The 15,723-nt window shown below is 50.6% G+C and overlaps 1 protein-coding gene across 7 annotated transcripts in view; it reads left to right on the top strand.

Annotated features, from left to right (window-relative positions):
• Window positions 1-15,723, top strand: part of PTPRU (protein tyrosine phosphatase receptor type U) — a 77,686-nt gene that overhangs the window by 24,569 nt on the left and 37,394 nt on the right. For all 7 annotated transcript variants that reach the window (XM_064589618.1, XM_064589617.1, XM_045898255.3 and 4 more), the window contains 6 exons: window positions 6,036-6,344; window positions 10,661-10,770; window positions 11,107-11,308; window positions 11,669-11,771; window positions 14,301-14,574; window positions 15,249-15,285. In XM_064589618.1, coding sequence (XP_064445688.1) covers window positions 6,036-6,344; window positions 10,661-10,770; window positions 11,107-11,308; window positions 11,669-11,771; window positions 14,301-14,574; window positions 15,249-15,285 — 1,035 coding nt within the window. The remainder of the gene's footprint in view (window positions 1-6,035; window positions 6,345-10,660; window positions 10,771-11,106; window positions 11,309-11,668; window positions 11,772-14,300; window positions 14,575-15,248; window positions 15,286-15,723) is intronic.

The raw sequence follows: 15,723 nt of genomic DNA, 5'->3' as shown, positions 1-15,723 counted from the left end.
TGGGTCAGGTTACTTAACCTCTTGGAGCTTTCGTCTGGTTGTTTTACAGGATGAGAAGAATACGAATCTTTACCATGCAGGGTTGGTGTTAAGGTTCATTCAACAAATGCTTATTGTTAGGTGTCAGGCAATACTGTAGTTGCTAGGAATATAGGACTGTGGCCGCTGTGGCCGCGACAGACCAAGGCCATTGGCATATGAGTTCCCCCTGCCCTGCAGGAACTCTGCATGGAACTCACATGCTGGCAGGAGGAGACAGTAAAACAAGTGAGATATATAGTTTGTCAGATGATGATAAGCTCATAAGCGCTGTGAAGAATAAAGCAGGGCGGGCCAGGGTGGGAGGGGGTGGGTTGGGTGTGGGGGTAGGAGGATTGCTATTTAAAAAAAAATGCTCAAGGGACCATTTTACTGAGAAGGTGACTTTTGAGCAAGACCTGAAGGAGGCGAAGGACTGAGCCACAAAGGAAGCTGGAGAAATTGCTGGGGGGAAAACAGGGTGACATCACCTACTTTGTTTAAAAGGATGGCTCTGGCCCTTTTGCGAAGTATAGATTCTAGGAGGGCAAGGGGCCAAGAAGGGCAGACCAGTGAGGAGGCTGCTATAACTGGGCGGCTGCAAGGTGTGGAGGCTGTGAAGGTCGAGCTGACTGCATTTGCCAATGGACCGCGTATTGCACAGGCGAGAGGGAAGTAGAGGGAAGTCAGGGATGACTCCAAGGTGTTTTGCTTGAGCAGCTGGAAGGTTGGAGTTGTCATTTACTGGAAAGAAGCAGACCGCAGAGGGGCAGGTGTGACGGGGTGCCGTAGATCAGGAGTTCTGTGCTGGAAAAGTTGACTTTGAGATGCCTATTAGACGTTCAAGTGGAGATATCCATCAGGCAGATGGATTTACGAGTGGAGCTCAGGGAAGAGGTTCAGGCTGCAGATAGAAATTTGAAAGTCAGCAGCATAGACATAGATGGCATTTAAAGCCACGAGACTGGATGAAATCTTTTACCCTGGTGGTTCTTGACTGGGGGTGATTTTGTCTCCCAGGAGACATTTGCAGTGTCTGGAGACATGGGTTATTACAACCGGGGGTGGAGTGATAATGGCATCTGAAGGGTAGAGGAAGCCAGGGAAACTGCCGAACGTCCTATGGTGCACAAACAGCCCCCACAACAGAGAATTATCTAGTACAAAGTGTCAGGAGTGCCAGGGTTGAGAACCCTGGATTCAGTCCTGAGATTTTAGGGAATAAGTGAGCGTGGAAAAAAGAGGAGGTGTGAGGCCTGCACCCTCGGGCCTTCCAGTGTTTCGGGTGAAATGCAAGTAATGGCCATAGATGTACCAAATACGTGTGAAGATGGGGCCTGACATACAGTAAGCACGCAGCAAATGACAGCTGTTATTGTTACAGTGTTTTTAACTCTTCAAGTTAAAGTTCTGCTCCGGTATTCAGAATAAAAGAAATCAGAGCTGGCGGTCCACAGACAATCTCTCTTCTCCTCTCCTGAGTATACAGATGGGGGAATGAAACCCAGAGAGGGGAAGGCACTTGCCTGGGATGGTACAGTGGGCCCCAGCCGCAGGCTGCGTGGTGACAGTGGTCGCTAACTCCCATTTTACAGACGAGTAAACTGAGTTTTAGAGAGTTAGTCACTTGCCCAGATCCACCCAGTGAGTCCATAGCAGTCAGAACCAAAGTCTGACTCTCCTGATTTCCAGGGAAGTATTTGAAAACCAGAGCAGCCACGGGCACAGCAGGTGCCATCATGGGCTGACGTGGCCACGTTGTGCCAGGCACTGCTGAACACTTCACAGGGGCTGGCGAGGACAGAAGCTGGGGCCCGGGACCAGACAGACAAAACCTTAATGACTCCTCCTGCCCGTCCTAATGATGTGCTTCTCTTGGTTCGGTGATGTACCTCCCACCCCCTTCCCCAACACTCTGCCTAGGCACCTTGGCCAGCAGTTTTGCGGTTGGTCAGTTGTGTTGTCCTCTCCCCCATCTCCCTGAAACTCCCTTCCTGCAATATGATTTACTGTAAAAACAGTAATATAATGTCAGGAGAAGGCATTTAAAAAAAATCACTCTAAACCTTGCCATCCTCGCCCAGTTTTTCAGTCTTCTTCAAATCTCTGCCCATATGCCTTCAGTACAGTTTTACACCCTTGTCATTGGGATGTAGAAAGCATTCTGTAGTCTGCTTCCTCTGCTTTGTGGCGTCCCATGTGTGGTGGTGTTTATAATTATGTTTATTGGCTTTTAGAAGTCCAGGGAGTGTCTCCATATTGCTTAACTATTATGTTTCCAGATCCTTATTATTATAAGTAAGACTACACTGAACAATTTCGTGCTCACAGTGTTTTTTCTCCCCGCTCTGAGTAGTTTCTGGAGGATAGTCAGGAGCGGCTTAAGAAAGGGCTTTGAAATATATTGCTTTAACAAATAGTTGTATAGAATTTGCACTTTGGAGACCCCATTGGATTTGAAATTTGGAGTACCAGACCCCACTCCAAAGCCCCTTCCAGGAGGAACAGTTGAACGGTTCAGGGTTATTGCATCCTATTAGAATTAAGAAAATCAACACGGGCGCCTGGGTGGCTCATTCGTTAAGCGTCTGCCTTTGGCTCAGGTCATGATCCCAGGGTCCTGGGATCGAGTCCCACATCGGGCTCCCTGCTCGGCGGGAAGCCTGCTTCTCCCTCTCCCACTCCCCCTGCTTGTGTTCCTGCTCTCGCTATCTCTGTCTCTGTCAAATAAATAAATAAAATCTTTAAAAAAAAAAAAGAAAATCAACACATGTTGGTGTAATTTAACAGGTGTTAACTGTGAGCCTCCTTGTTCGTCTCCCCGCTCCCCCTCCCCCACGCATCCGACCTTTGATCTCTGAGTGGCCTGCAGCCCTATGGAATTTAGAGGGATGGGGCTTCGAGGTCCCCAAGTTCTGTTTTGCCAGTGTGTGCTGGCAGCTGAAGAGAGTATGTCTGGGTGCCAGATGGTTTTTGGAAACAGAGAGACTCATGAATTCACACCCTTCAATCAACAGATCAGTCTGTAGTCAACAAACTATTTGAGCCCCTGGATTTGCCCAGATTTGATCAGTGTGGCGGGGGGCGGGGAGAGAAGAGGAAAGAGCTTTCTTTTCAAAGACCCCTCAATCCAGTGAGGTCGGTGGGGGCTAACATGTCTTTTAGAGTGAGGTACCCAAGTATGAAGGTGGAAATTTCATCCTCCAGGTTAGAGGTTTGTTATTTTGTGCCATACGAAGTGGTTTTTACCCAAACCTGAGTAGGTTGCCAGTATTTAAAAATCTGGAGGTTTCACATAAAAATCTGAATTTCTGGCTTCTCTTAAAAAAATGGGAGGATCTCGGGGCACCCGGCTGGCTCAGTCGGTGAGCGTGCAACTCCTGATCCCAGGTTGCGGGTTTGAGCCCCACGTTGGGTGTAGAGATTACTTTAAAAATAGAATCTTTAAAAAAAAAAGGGGGGCGGGGAGGATCTGGCCATCCCGAGTCTGTAGTTGTTCATGAGAACATTGCCTGGAGCTGAGTAGCAGCTGTCCCCTTTGGATGGGACACTTACCGTCCTGTTTGTCATAGTCCCAGCCCAGCCTGTGTCACCAGTTTACAGGTAACTTCTCATGTCTTTCTCTAAATGCTGCAGGAGGGCAAAGGCGGCAGTGCATGTTGGCCAACCCAGCAAGGATGCAAAGGGGCTAGTGTCCCCAGGGGCGGGGATGTGCGCAGAGCTGCCGGGAGCAAATAAAGCACTGGGGCTTTGGCTCCCTAGACCCTCTGGGACAGACAGTACCCATAGGGCAGCCAGGACCAGAGCCTGGAAGTCAGGGAATAAAGCAAGGATCTCTGAACAAGATGGCAGGGCGAGCGCACATGAAATCCGCCCCCATCCACTCCAAACTCCTAAGAATGCGGGGTAAAACAAAACCACATAGAAAAACAGGAGGAAAATCTCTGGGGGCCAGGAACAGGCAAGGAAACAAGCGTGATAAGTGGGCTTGCAGCCAGCAGCCCTCGGATTGCAGTGAGCAGTGGGACCAGACCCTCAGCATTCTTGTCGGGTGGGGATCGGGTCTGCCTTGCTTGTGGGGAGAAGGGAGCCAGACTGTGCAAGAAGTCAAGAGGTGGGCCTTGCTCCTAGCAGGTGCTGACATATTTCTTTGGTGGCCTGATATATGACTGGAGGCTGCCCCTTGCCCGTGGCTCAGGGAAGAAAGGACAGCTCCGGTGGAAATGAACTTTGTGTTGTGCTGTACTTGGGCCGGCATCGTACTCCTGAGTCCAGAGCATGGTGTTTCCCTTTGCATCTTCTTTGTAAAGAGCATCCTGAGCAAATGAATCCTGTAGAAATGATAGTAGGGTCATACTTAATCATCTCAAGAGGCAAGCAACAGTGTTTTCTCATCTGCTCACTAAGGCGTGTCCTGAGAATCTCTAACTGGGGATGCTTCGCAGGTGCTCATGGAACTTGAGGGAATGAAACTGCATCTCACAGAGTTAGGGTGCAAGAAAGAGAAGATTGTCAGTAATCTTGGCTTGTCCCATCATTTCCTTGATGAGGAAATTGAGGCCCAGAGATTGAAGATCATGCAGCTGGTCAGTGCAGATGGAGGACTAGAGGCTGAGCACCTGGGCTCCATCCTGCCTTTGCTTCAGAAGCCTTGGGTTCTTTACGTTTTATAAGTGGCGTCACAGATTCATCAAGAGGCTGTAAAGCGCGGGAACATGCTCCTCCCTCGTGTTGGGGGAGCTGTCCGTCCTGAGGCGTTGGTGTGATTTTGTGGTTGTTGCTGCTGGACACTGGCTTCCTCATGGGGAGGCAGGCGGTGGTTAAGAGTCTGGATTTTGGAGCCAACCTGTCCAGGTTTGCATCCCAGCTTCCCTGTGTGACTCTCTGTGTCACTGACTCTGGGCAACTTACTTAATCTCTCTGAGCCTCCATTTCTGTATCTATTTGACAGGGCTAGAAATGGCACGTGTCTATTGGATTACAGAGTGGATTCAATGAGAGAATGTATTTTCAAGCCTCCAGAGCAAGGCCTGGCACATGCAGAGCACCCACCACATGTTAACTGCCGTTGTTGTTGTTGTTATTATCATTATTATTTTAAGATTTATTTATCTTTTTGAGAGTGAGAGTGAGAGAGTGAGTGCGTGTAAGGGGGAGGGGCAGAGGGAGAGGGAGAGAGAGAGACTCTCAAGTGGGGGCTCAATCTCATGACCCTGAGATCACAACCTGAAATCACAAGCTGAAATCAGGAGTCGGACCCTTAACTGACTGAGCCACCCAGGCGCCCCCTGCCATTATTGTTATTGTCCTTCTATAACAGATTGTATTTCCCTTTTTGCTTTGGCAGCCAGGGAACTCACCGCCCATTCTGAACCTTATCTTTAGACCTGCATGGGACGTAATGGCATACATTTCTGTTTCCCTAACATTCTCTGGCATTATTTATTTGGTTGTCATTTCCCCCATCGTCCTGATTTCTACATCTTATTGTATCGTATATATATTACTATAAGCTGTTTTAGAAGAAGTTAGAATTAATAAATTAAGAAAAATAGAGCATTTGGTCATTTCAGACTGTTCCGATGCCCTCCAGGACGATCTTGAAATAGGAGGTGAATTGTGTTATTAAAAAAAAAATTGTAGCTAACACTTTTGAGGGCCTGTTGTGTATCAGCCATTGTCATATGTGCTTTGCCCACATTACCTTTAACTTCACAGCCATCCTGTGAGGTAGGGCATATTATCCCATTTTGTGGTGGAAGACGCTAAGGCTCGAGGGGCGAAGGGACACGGCCAGTGGTTGCCAGCAGCAAGGGGCAGAGCTCGGATTCAGATGTGGCCCCGTCTAACTCCAGCGCACACACTTCTACTCCCCGTTCGACATTCTAGCTGGTCTCTTGAACTCTTGAGGACAGAGGAGGGATGATTTCAGCAGCTGACTGATATTTTCTCTCCTGTCCCACTTCTTCTCTTCCTATTTCTTCTGCCTTCTGCTCTGTGCTTCCCGGGTTCCCCAGAACCCATGAGGGCCCCCAAAGGCCTGGCTTTCGCTGAGATCCAGGCCCGCCAGCTGACTCTGCAGTGGGAACCTCTGGGCTACAACGTGACACGTTGCCACACGTATGCGGTGTCCCTGTGTTATCATTACACGCTGGGCGGCAGCCACAACCAGACCGTCCGGGAGTGTGTGAAGATGGAACGGGGCGTCAGCCGCTACACCATCAAGAACCTGCTGCCCTACCGGAGTGTTCACGTGCGGCTCATCCTCACTAACCCCGAGGGGCGCAAGGAGGGCAAGGAGGTCACTTTCCAGACAGACGAGGACGGTAAGAGTCCCAGCCCTGGCTCCTGGCATACTCAGTGCCTCCCACAGGCACCCTGTGTGAGGCTGAAATGTTTTTAAAAAATATTTTATTTATTTTTTTGAGAGAGAAAGTGGGGGGGGGGGCGGTGTGGAGAGCATGGGGTGGGGGAGGGGCAGAGGCAGACGGAGAGAGCGAATCTCAAGCAGACTCCCCACTCAGTGCAGAGCCCGACTCGGGGCTTGATCTCACAACCCTGAGATCACCACCTGAGCCAAAATCATGAGTTGGACACCCAACCAACTGAGCCACCCAGGCGCCCCCAGGCTGAAATTTTTATAGAAAGTTTTTTGCTTATGATTAAAACAACTAGGGGCGCCTGGGTGGCTCAGTCGCTAAACGTCTGCCTTCGGCTCAGGTCATGATCCCAGGGTCCTGGGATCGAGCCCCGCATCGGGCTCCCTGCTCAGCCAGGAGCCTGCTTCTCCCTCCCCCACTTCCCCTGCTTGTGTTCCCCTCTCTTGCTGTGTCTCTGTCAAATAAATAAATAAAAATCTTAAAAAAAAAACAACTAGAAGAGCAAAGTAATGATGGCTAATATTTATTCTCTGGAAGACTTTGGGTTAGATTAGTATATTTCTTCCTTATATGTTTGAAAGAATTCAGCAATGAAGCCATTTGGGCCTGGAGTTTTCTTTGTGGCAATGTTTTTTAATCATGGTTTTAGTTTCTAAAATAGATATCAGAATATTAAGATTTTCTATTCTAGTATGTGGTGTACTGGGCTTTAAGGAATTTGTTGATTTCACCTAAATTGTCACATTTCTTGACATAAAGTTGGTTATAATCTTTTATTATATTTATTTAATTTCTGTAGGATCAATAGCGTATGTCCCCCTTTTCTTTCCTGATTTTGGTAATTTGTGTCTTCTTGCTAGGGGTATATACATTTTTAATCTTCCCAAAGGGCCAACTTTTGGTTTAGTTGATTTGCTTTATTGTATATTTATTTTCTATTCTATATTTCCTTTTTTACACTTTCTTTAGATTTGATCAGCTGTTCTTTTAGCCTTTTGAGGTGGAAGCTTATTAGATTATTGATTTTTGAGCCTTTCTTCATTTTTTTTTTTTTAAGATTTTTTTTATTTATTTGACAGAGACAGAGACAGCGAGAGCAGGAACACAAGCAGGGGGAGTGGGAGAGGGAGAAGCAGGCTCCCCGCTGAGCCGGGAGCCCGATGTGGGACTTGATCCCAGGACCCTGGGATCATGACCTGAGCTGAAGGCAGACGCTCAACCATCTGAGCCACCCAGGCGCCCCTCTTCATTTCTTATATATGCATTTAAAGCTATAAATTTCCCTCGAAGCCCTGCTTTAGCTGCATCCCATGAGTTTTGATATGTTCTGTCTTTGCTATTATTCAGTTCAAAATATTTTCTAATTTTTGTTGTGATTTTTTCTTTGACTCAAGAGTTAGAATTACATTGCCTGATTTTTAAGACTTCCATAATTATCTGTGACTGATAGCTTAATTCCTCTGTGGTCAGAGTACATACTCTAATTTTGGTCTTTTGAAATTTGATCCTTGTTTTATGGCCCAGCGTATGGTTAAATTTTGGGAAATGTTCCATGTGTAACTGAAGAAATTGCGTGTTCTGTCATTGTCGGGTGCAATGTTCTACTTATGTCAAACCAGACTGATTATGCACTTATTACATGTCAAGCACTATTGTGAATGCTTTTCATATAATCCCCATGACAAGCCTCGGTGGTAGGTGACTATATACTATCTCCATTTTACAGGTGAGGTCACAGAGCTAGAAGATAGGTAGCTGAACTGGATTTCAAACCTGGCTATCTGTTTCAGAGTTTTCATTCTTCACAGCAGTGCTGTAATCCCAGCACAGGTCCAAAGCCTTCCCCCAGATTCCTGCAGGTCTGCAGGTACTCTAAGCTCCTTGGTTGATAATTTTTCTTGCCTCCCTACACGTGGACTTTTCTGTTCTGCACAGCAGTGGCCCAGACACAAAATTCAGCTCCTTCCTTGATTTCCACAAAACCCCCCTTACCCATGGCAGGGTGTCTGCCCTAAGCCCCGTGCTGATGTGCTGAAGTTTTGCTGGGGGTGGGAGTGAGGACTGCGGGGGGATTTACCCTGAAGCATTGAAAATGCAGAGAAAGGAAAACTTAACTTTTTTCCCTCTACTTGTCTTAGGTCCATTGGTTGGGGCCCTATAAATTAGCCTGAGAAAAGACATTAACAAGAGAACAACAGATAGGAATTTATTACCATGTGTGTCTCTCACACACACACACTCAGGAGTATTCAGTGATGAGTAATTCAAAGGAGTGGCTGGAGCTTAACAAAAGAATAATGAATTTGTAGGGAAGCAAGTGATGGGAAAAGGACTTTGAGATTATAGGAACAGCAGATTATGTGAAGGCAAATATATGGGGAAACCAGTGGTAGGTAAGGGCTAGTTCGTAAAGTTTATGTAGATTCTTCTGGGCTGCTAAGGGTCTAGCATTGCCTCAGTGCTTAACTTCTTTCCTTCCTGGTAGCGAGGGGAGGGGGGCACTTTTACAAATTTATGTCCTGCTTTTAGGCAACTGGGGAGGACAGAGAACTTTTCTTGTATCTGCTTCTTCTTGATTCAGCTCAAAATGATCCTTATGCCAAAGTGGTATATTTTGGGGTGGCCTATTCTACTACCCTTCACAATCAGCCTCAAGTTCAGCATCAGACCCCTCCATTGTTAAAGTCTGTTGACCTCTGTCTGCCCCCTCCCCCAGGTATGTTGTGGCTGCTTAACCTGGCTCTGACCGGGCCTTACTTGGGCACTTGGCCTTCTTTCTTTGTCCCGCTCCTCCCTCCCTCCAATAACTGCTCATTAGTAAATTTTTAGAATTTTTCATGGAAACATTAGTATAATACTTCTAGGAAGTGCACTTACTTGAATTGGGCAGCTCAGTGAATTCTCCCAGAGTGGACACACCAGGATAACCCCTGCACAGATCAAGAAATAGCATGAGCAGCTCCCCAGAAGCCCCCTTTATGTACTTTCCCACTCGCAACCTCCCGAGAGTAACCGTTATCCCAACCTATAATGCAGTAGATTAATTTCTGCTTGGTCTTGAATCTTCTATCAATGGAGTCATACAGCATGTATTTTCTTTATGACTGGCTTCTTCCTCTTGACTGTGCTTGAGAGAGCCGGCCGCGTGGTGTGTACAGTTCTAGGGAATTCATTCTTGTTACCAAATAGTCTGTTACGTGAATCTCCCACATTTATTTTTCCTATTTTAAATTGTGCTGCAAAGAAAAATCCTTATAGATTCTTTTTTTGGGGGGTGGGGTGTAGATAGACACATTTCCGATCAGTTAATGCCTAGGAATGGAACAACTAGGTTATAGGATGTGTGTTCACAATAAGTAGATCTATCCAGACAGTTTTCCCCCAAGTGCTCGTGACAGTTTACACACCCATTAGCAGTGTGTGAAAACTTCGGTTGCTCTGCATCCTCACTAACACTTGGAATTGTCTTTTTCATTTTATCAATTTGGCGGATGGATGGTGGGGTTGCCTTGTGAACTGTTCATTTTAACCCAGAGCACGTTAGCTTCATTGAACACCTTGGGCTCTGCTTTTCCCTGGCTTAGGATTTCGGCTTCCCCACAATGGCTTATCAAGGTGTTTTCCCAAAGACTCTTCTCTTCTTAGAAGAAGTTCCCTGTGACTGCTGTTGAGATGGTACACTAGAACAAAACCAAACAAAACCAGACCTGAAAGGGTTTTTGCGAAAATGCTAATGGTGTCTCCGGGTGATGGAATTGTAGGTGCCATTAATTTTCTTGATGCTCATTTTGATTTTCTACACTGAACACAGTTTTTGTGTAATCAGAAATTTTTAGACAAGAAAACATTTCCTACCCATAATCCCGCCACTCTAATGCAATTGTTTCCATTTCTCTGACAAAGGTCTATATTTTGTGAAAACCACTCAACTGGAACAAAATAGGGACATTCAGACGTTCTGGGCTGGATGCCGCCTGCACAGTAATGAAAAATGCCAGCTACCTCCTTTGAGTTCTTAGGAATAGGTAGAATCAAAGGAAGTTCCTGATATTTACCTTGGGGCTTTATGTCCATCACCTCATTTAATTCTGGTGAGGGAGGGGTTGTTTTCATCCCCATGTCACAGATGAAGAAACCGAGGCTCGGAGAGGGTGAGTAGTCTGAGCAGGCCAGCTAGGAAATAGCAAGGCTAGAATTTGAATTCAGGTGTCTGGTTCCAAAGCTGGCTTTTTCCCCTGCCCTGTGCCACCTTTCCCTCGCAGTGCCTGGCGGGATTGCGGCCGAGTCCCTGACCTTCACTCCCCTGGAGGACATGATCTTCCTCAAGTGGGAGGAGCCCCAGGAACCCAATGGCCTCATCACTCAGTATGAGGTGGGTTTGGACCTCATTACAGTGAGGGTCCCTGGTGGAAGGTGGGCACACAGCTTGGAGAGGGAGGTGCATCGAGGTGGGGACAGAAGTGATCATTGAGGTTCCTTCGACTGGTCAGGGTCTGTGCCCTGTGGGTTATGGGGACAGGGGCCCCAAAAGAAGAGAGATGAAGGTGCCCAGAGATCTGGGCTAATGGGCATCCACAGTCCCACTGAACCTCTCCCCTTTGCCCAGCCTTCTCCCTAGCTCTCCTGAACTATGTTGGGTGGGAGGCTACGGGGCCAGTGATGACCTTCCCCATCTCTGTGCCCACCTACCTGCCTGTCCTGCCCCCAGATCAGCTACCAGAGCATCGAGTCATCAGACCCGGCGGTGAATGTGCCGGGCCCACGACGTACTATCTCCAAGCTCCGCAATGAGACCTACCATGTCTTCTCCAACCTGCACCCAGGCACCACCTACCTGTTCTCCGTGCGGGCCCGCACGGGCAAAGGCTTTGGCCAGGCGGCACTCACCGAGATCACCACCAACATCTCAGGTAAGCCCACCTGACCATGGCCTGACCCCTTTAGAGGTGGCTCCCCATCCCAGGGTTCTGTGGGCAGAGGGGGCATGGCAGGGGGTGGGGGGCGTCCCAGGGGTGTTTATAGAGGGCCCCTGATGAGATGAATATACCATTTAGGGATTAAGTTCAGGGGTCAGGGAGGATTAAGTCAGAGGGGTCAGGAGACTGTGGAATCGGAGGGCTGAGTTCAGGGGTCAGAAGTCAGGGAAGCTCAGGTCAGAGGGAACAAGGCTGAAGGGGAAGAGATCTGAGGACGGGGCAAGGAGGCTGGAGGCCTGACCTTCCTGGTCTAGTGTCCAGGTGCCATGTTTATATCCCTGTCCCCTTCCCCAGCTCCCAGCTTTGATTATGCCGACATGCCGTCACCCCTGGGGGAGTCTGAGAACACCATCACCGTTCTGCTGAGGCCAGCACAGGGCCGCGGCGCGCCCATCAGGTGGGAAAGCCTAGAGGGAGGGATGGGAGGTCAGGGCCATAGGAAAGAAGCCCCTCCTCTGACCCAGAGCCCCCCACGTGGGCCAGCTCAGCCTCAACCTCCCTCAGTTTCCCACTCAGGGCTCCGCGTGTCTGGAGGAGGATGTTCTGTGATCCTGGGCAGGTGGAAAGCCTGCAGCCCCTCCCCTCTGAAGCCATGGGTGTCTGATGGTGATTGCCATGAGATCTTTGGACAGTGTCCAGCCTGGAGAGGTGTGACCGTCCAGGCCTCGCCTGAGGGTCTTCCCACAGACCTCTTGGAGAAGTGAAACCCTGGGGGCCTTATTTCTTCCCAGCTTTTTCCCTAGAAGGTCCTGGCCAGGGAGACACAGCCTTCTAGAAGGTTGGGGCAGCCAGCCAGACAGGGCCATCTCTGTGAAGTGGCCAAGAGCTTGGCTTCTCCAATTACGTCTCCCTAGAGAAAGCTGGGGCTGCCTCTGCTGGGGAGAAGGTGCTGGAGACAAGATGGTTGTGTGTGTATGTGTGTGTGTGTGTGTGTGTGTGTGAGATAAAGACGCATACTGTATACGTGCCATGTGTGGTGTGGAGGTGTGAGTGTGTGTATGTGAGAGTGTGAGGGTGTTTGTGGGATGTGTATATATGCCTGCTATCAGCCAGACTCTGTGTTTGTGACTTCCTCTGCAGGAGTCACTTTATCCTCATGGCGGCCTGTGGGGGGTGGGGTGCTGTTACCCTTATTTTACACATTGGGAAACAGGCTCAGTGTCCTTAAGTCCCTTGCCCTCAAGGTCACACAGCTGGAAGGTGCTAGAGCTGGGGTTGGGAACCCAGGTCTGTCTGCACAGCCTGTAGCTTTTCCTGAAGTCACAGAGCCTCCCTGCCCCTCTGGTGCACCCTGTCCTCCTGCAATGCTGTGTGCACTGGGAGAGGGGGACGGCCTGTATTTGGGTGTGGAAAGATCCTGCTAAGCCTCCGAGAAGGTAGTGGGTTGGCCATGTGCCCTTGACACCCCCTCACATCCTCACACCCTTCTCCTGCTTTGCCTCCCCTGTATTTGCTGCTGCAGAGCCTGTCCGGGCTGCTTCCCAGACTCCCCGGGGAGACCCAGGTCAGCGTCAGAGTGTTTGAGGGGCATTTCGCATTTCCAGGAGCCTCAGGGCCTTTGTGCGGCTAAGTCTGGGAACTGGGAAACCCAGCAGTGCCTTCTCCTTTCCTGGTCCTCTTGAGAGATCCTGTGAGATGGCCCATTTATAGTGTCCCTCAGGGATGACGATGACAAGGTGGGGGGTGGAACATGGTGAAGGCGGGAGGCATGGTGGCTGTGTGACCTTGGGCATGTCCCTTTACCTCTCTGAGTCTCCTTTTCCTTGTCTGCATAATGGGGACCATCCCAGTCAAGATGCTTTGTTCAGTGTTGATTGTTATCACATCCCGGTGGGGCGTGGGGCCAGTGGAGGACTGACCTTGGCCTGGGAAACGGAGGCTGAGAGGGGCCTGGGCTGGCGTTTGCCGTGCGCTAGGGACAGGGGAAGAACCTGTGTGGCCCAATCCCAGGGCACTGGGGTGATTCCCACACAGCTCCGATGCTCGAACAAAACAGCTGGAGAGCCAGGGAAAGGCGTTCCTACTTCCCAGAGTGCAGCCGTCTGAAAGGGTGCCACATGCCAAGACGTGACCGAGGCTGTGACTAGAAATATTTGAATTTGTCAGCACTCACCTATTTACTCTCGGCTTTGTTCCACCGAGGATTTGGAGGAGCTCACAGCAAAAAGCCATTCAGTAAAGTAAGAAAAATAAATAGAAACACACAAGTCGGGACCGGGAGACACACATCAGAGGGAATGCTGACAAGGGCACAGAAATCAGCTGTCAGGACCCAGAGATGACAGGCTCTGAGTTGCAGACTCGAGACTGCCTCCAGGTTGAGAGGTAGCCGGATGCAGGATTTGTGTGGCCTTGCTTGCTTGCTCAGTGACTGTCTCCCCCACTGGAGGTCAGTTCCAGGAAGCCTAGGTCCCCAAGTGCCTACTGAGCTCGGGCCCAGCGTCTGAGCTCAAGCACTTTCTGAATGAATGACTGAACACGATGAGTCTGACTCTCATTCCCGGAGGCCCAAAGGGAGCTGCAGGTAACCGGGGCGGAGCCCAAGGCTTCGGGTCGCCAGGTCCTTGGCAGGCACGGGAGCATGTGTTGAAGAGAGTCAGGGTGGGGCTCTAGGGCTTGGTGCCATTGAGCGGGGCCCACGTTCTTTCCGCCTTCGTCACAGTCCTATCAGCTGACAGGCACTGGCTGCTTCTGAAACTTGCCTCCTTCCTTACATTTAGCTCGTGGAATGGTCCTGTGATCACGCTCGCTTTACAAAGGAGGAAACTGAGGCCCAGGGAGGTTGAGAGAGTTGCGCAGCGAGTAAGAGGCAGAGCCAAGATTAGTCCCAGGCTAGGCCTGACCCCAGAGCCTGTGCCCTTAGCCATCAGACGGTTCTCCCCATCCCCTGGCCCTGTGGTCACTGCTCTGTCCCCTCCTTGTCCAGCGTGTACCAGGTGATTGTGGAGGAGGAGCGGCCTCGGAGGCTGCGTCGGGAGCCAGGCAGCCAGGACTGCTTCCCAGTACCCTTGACCTTTGACGCTGCGCTGGCCCGCGGCCTGGTGCACTACTTCGGGGCAGAACTGGCGGCCAGCAGTCTTCCGGAAGCCATGCCCTTCACCGTGGGTGACAACCAGACCTATCGTGGCTTCTGGAACCCACCGCTTGAGCCCAGGAAGGCCTACCTCATCTACTTCCAGGCAACAAGCCACCTGAAGGGGGTGAGGGACTGGCAGGGGTTGTGATGGGGATAGGCTGGGGACCCCTCGGAGGAGCCTTCTGAGCAGCCCCCTAGGAGGCCGGAGACCCTCCCCGGCCCCGCCCCCTCTCCAGAACCCCCACCCTCCTTCCCTGAGCCTCCTGACCTCAGGCTCCTTCTCTCAGAGCATCTCCCCTTCCTGAGCCTTTTCCCTAGACTCTCCTATGTCTAAGCACCCCCTCCCTAGTCTATCCCTGCCCCCTCCCTGAGGCCCTAGTGTCTGTCTCAGGCTCCTCTCTCCCCAGGGGTCCATCTCCCCGTCCTGCTTTCCCCAGACCTTGAGACCCACCACCCACCTCCTCCTGGAAGCCCCGCCCTTCTCCAGGCTCCTCCTCTGGGGGCTCTGTCCTCCCCAGGCTCCCCTCTTAACCAGCCCCTTGGCCGCCCCCTTCCCACACTGTTTCTTTCCCTGCTCCCCCTGAACTCATTCCCCTTTCCTAAGTCATTGCCCTCTTTTCAGGCCCCTCCTTCCCCTTCCTGCTTCCCACTCAGGCCTTCCTGCCGGGAGGGGTGTCTCTAGTCACAGTGAGCACTGGCTGAGCCCTGACCAGGCCCAAGACAAGCTGCCCAAGGATCCCCCTGGGGAGGGTTAGGTCGGGGTTTCGGTGGTGCTGAGACCCCCATCTTTGCCTCCAGGAGACCCGGCTGAATTGCATCCGCATTGCCAGGAAAGGTAAGCCCCCCTGGGTTCCTTCCTGGCCTTCAGCAGTGGGTTTCTCCCCTCTGGGCTCTTGGGGGGTGGGCCCTGAGCTCCCAGAGCTGTGGGAGCAGAGGAGGGTGGTCTGGGTTCCCTTCCTGGTCCCTGTTTGTCCCACGTGAAGGGCTCCTTCTCCCAACCTTGGGCAGTAGGACTAACCTCCGTCTCTCTTGTCATGGTCACAGAAGTGGCTTTGGCAGGGGCCTGGTAAAGGTCTGTGGAGGGCGAGCCATTATGGTTGGGCCGTGGGGGTGATGGCACTGGGCACTGGCTCTGGGTTCTGTATCTGCTCACTTTGTTGTGGTGGGGGAGAGGTGGGCCCTGCAGTGTAGACAGGGAATGTGGTTGGTCCCCCATCCTGAGATGCCCTCAGCAGGCCCTAGGTGCATAATTCTCACCCCCCTTTGCCTCTCA

Source organism: Mirounga angustirostris, unplaced genomic scaffold, assembly GCF_029215605.1.
Source record: "Mirounga angustirostris isolate CCGP_5_RB_7025 unplaced genomic scaffold, mMirAng1.0.hap1 SCAF_4, whole genome shotgun sequence".
Classification (NCBI taxonomy): Eukaryota; Metazoa; Chordata; class Mammalia; order Carnivora; family Phocidae; genus Mirounga; species Mirounga angustirostris.
Note: the sequence above shows the minus strand (reverse complement) of the source record. Positions and strands in the feature narration are given on the sequence as shown.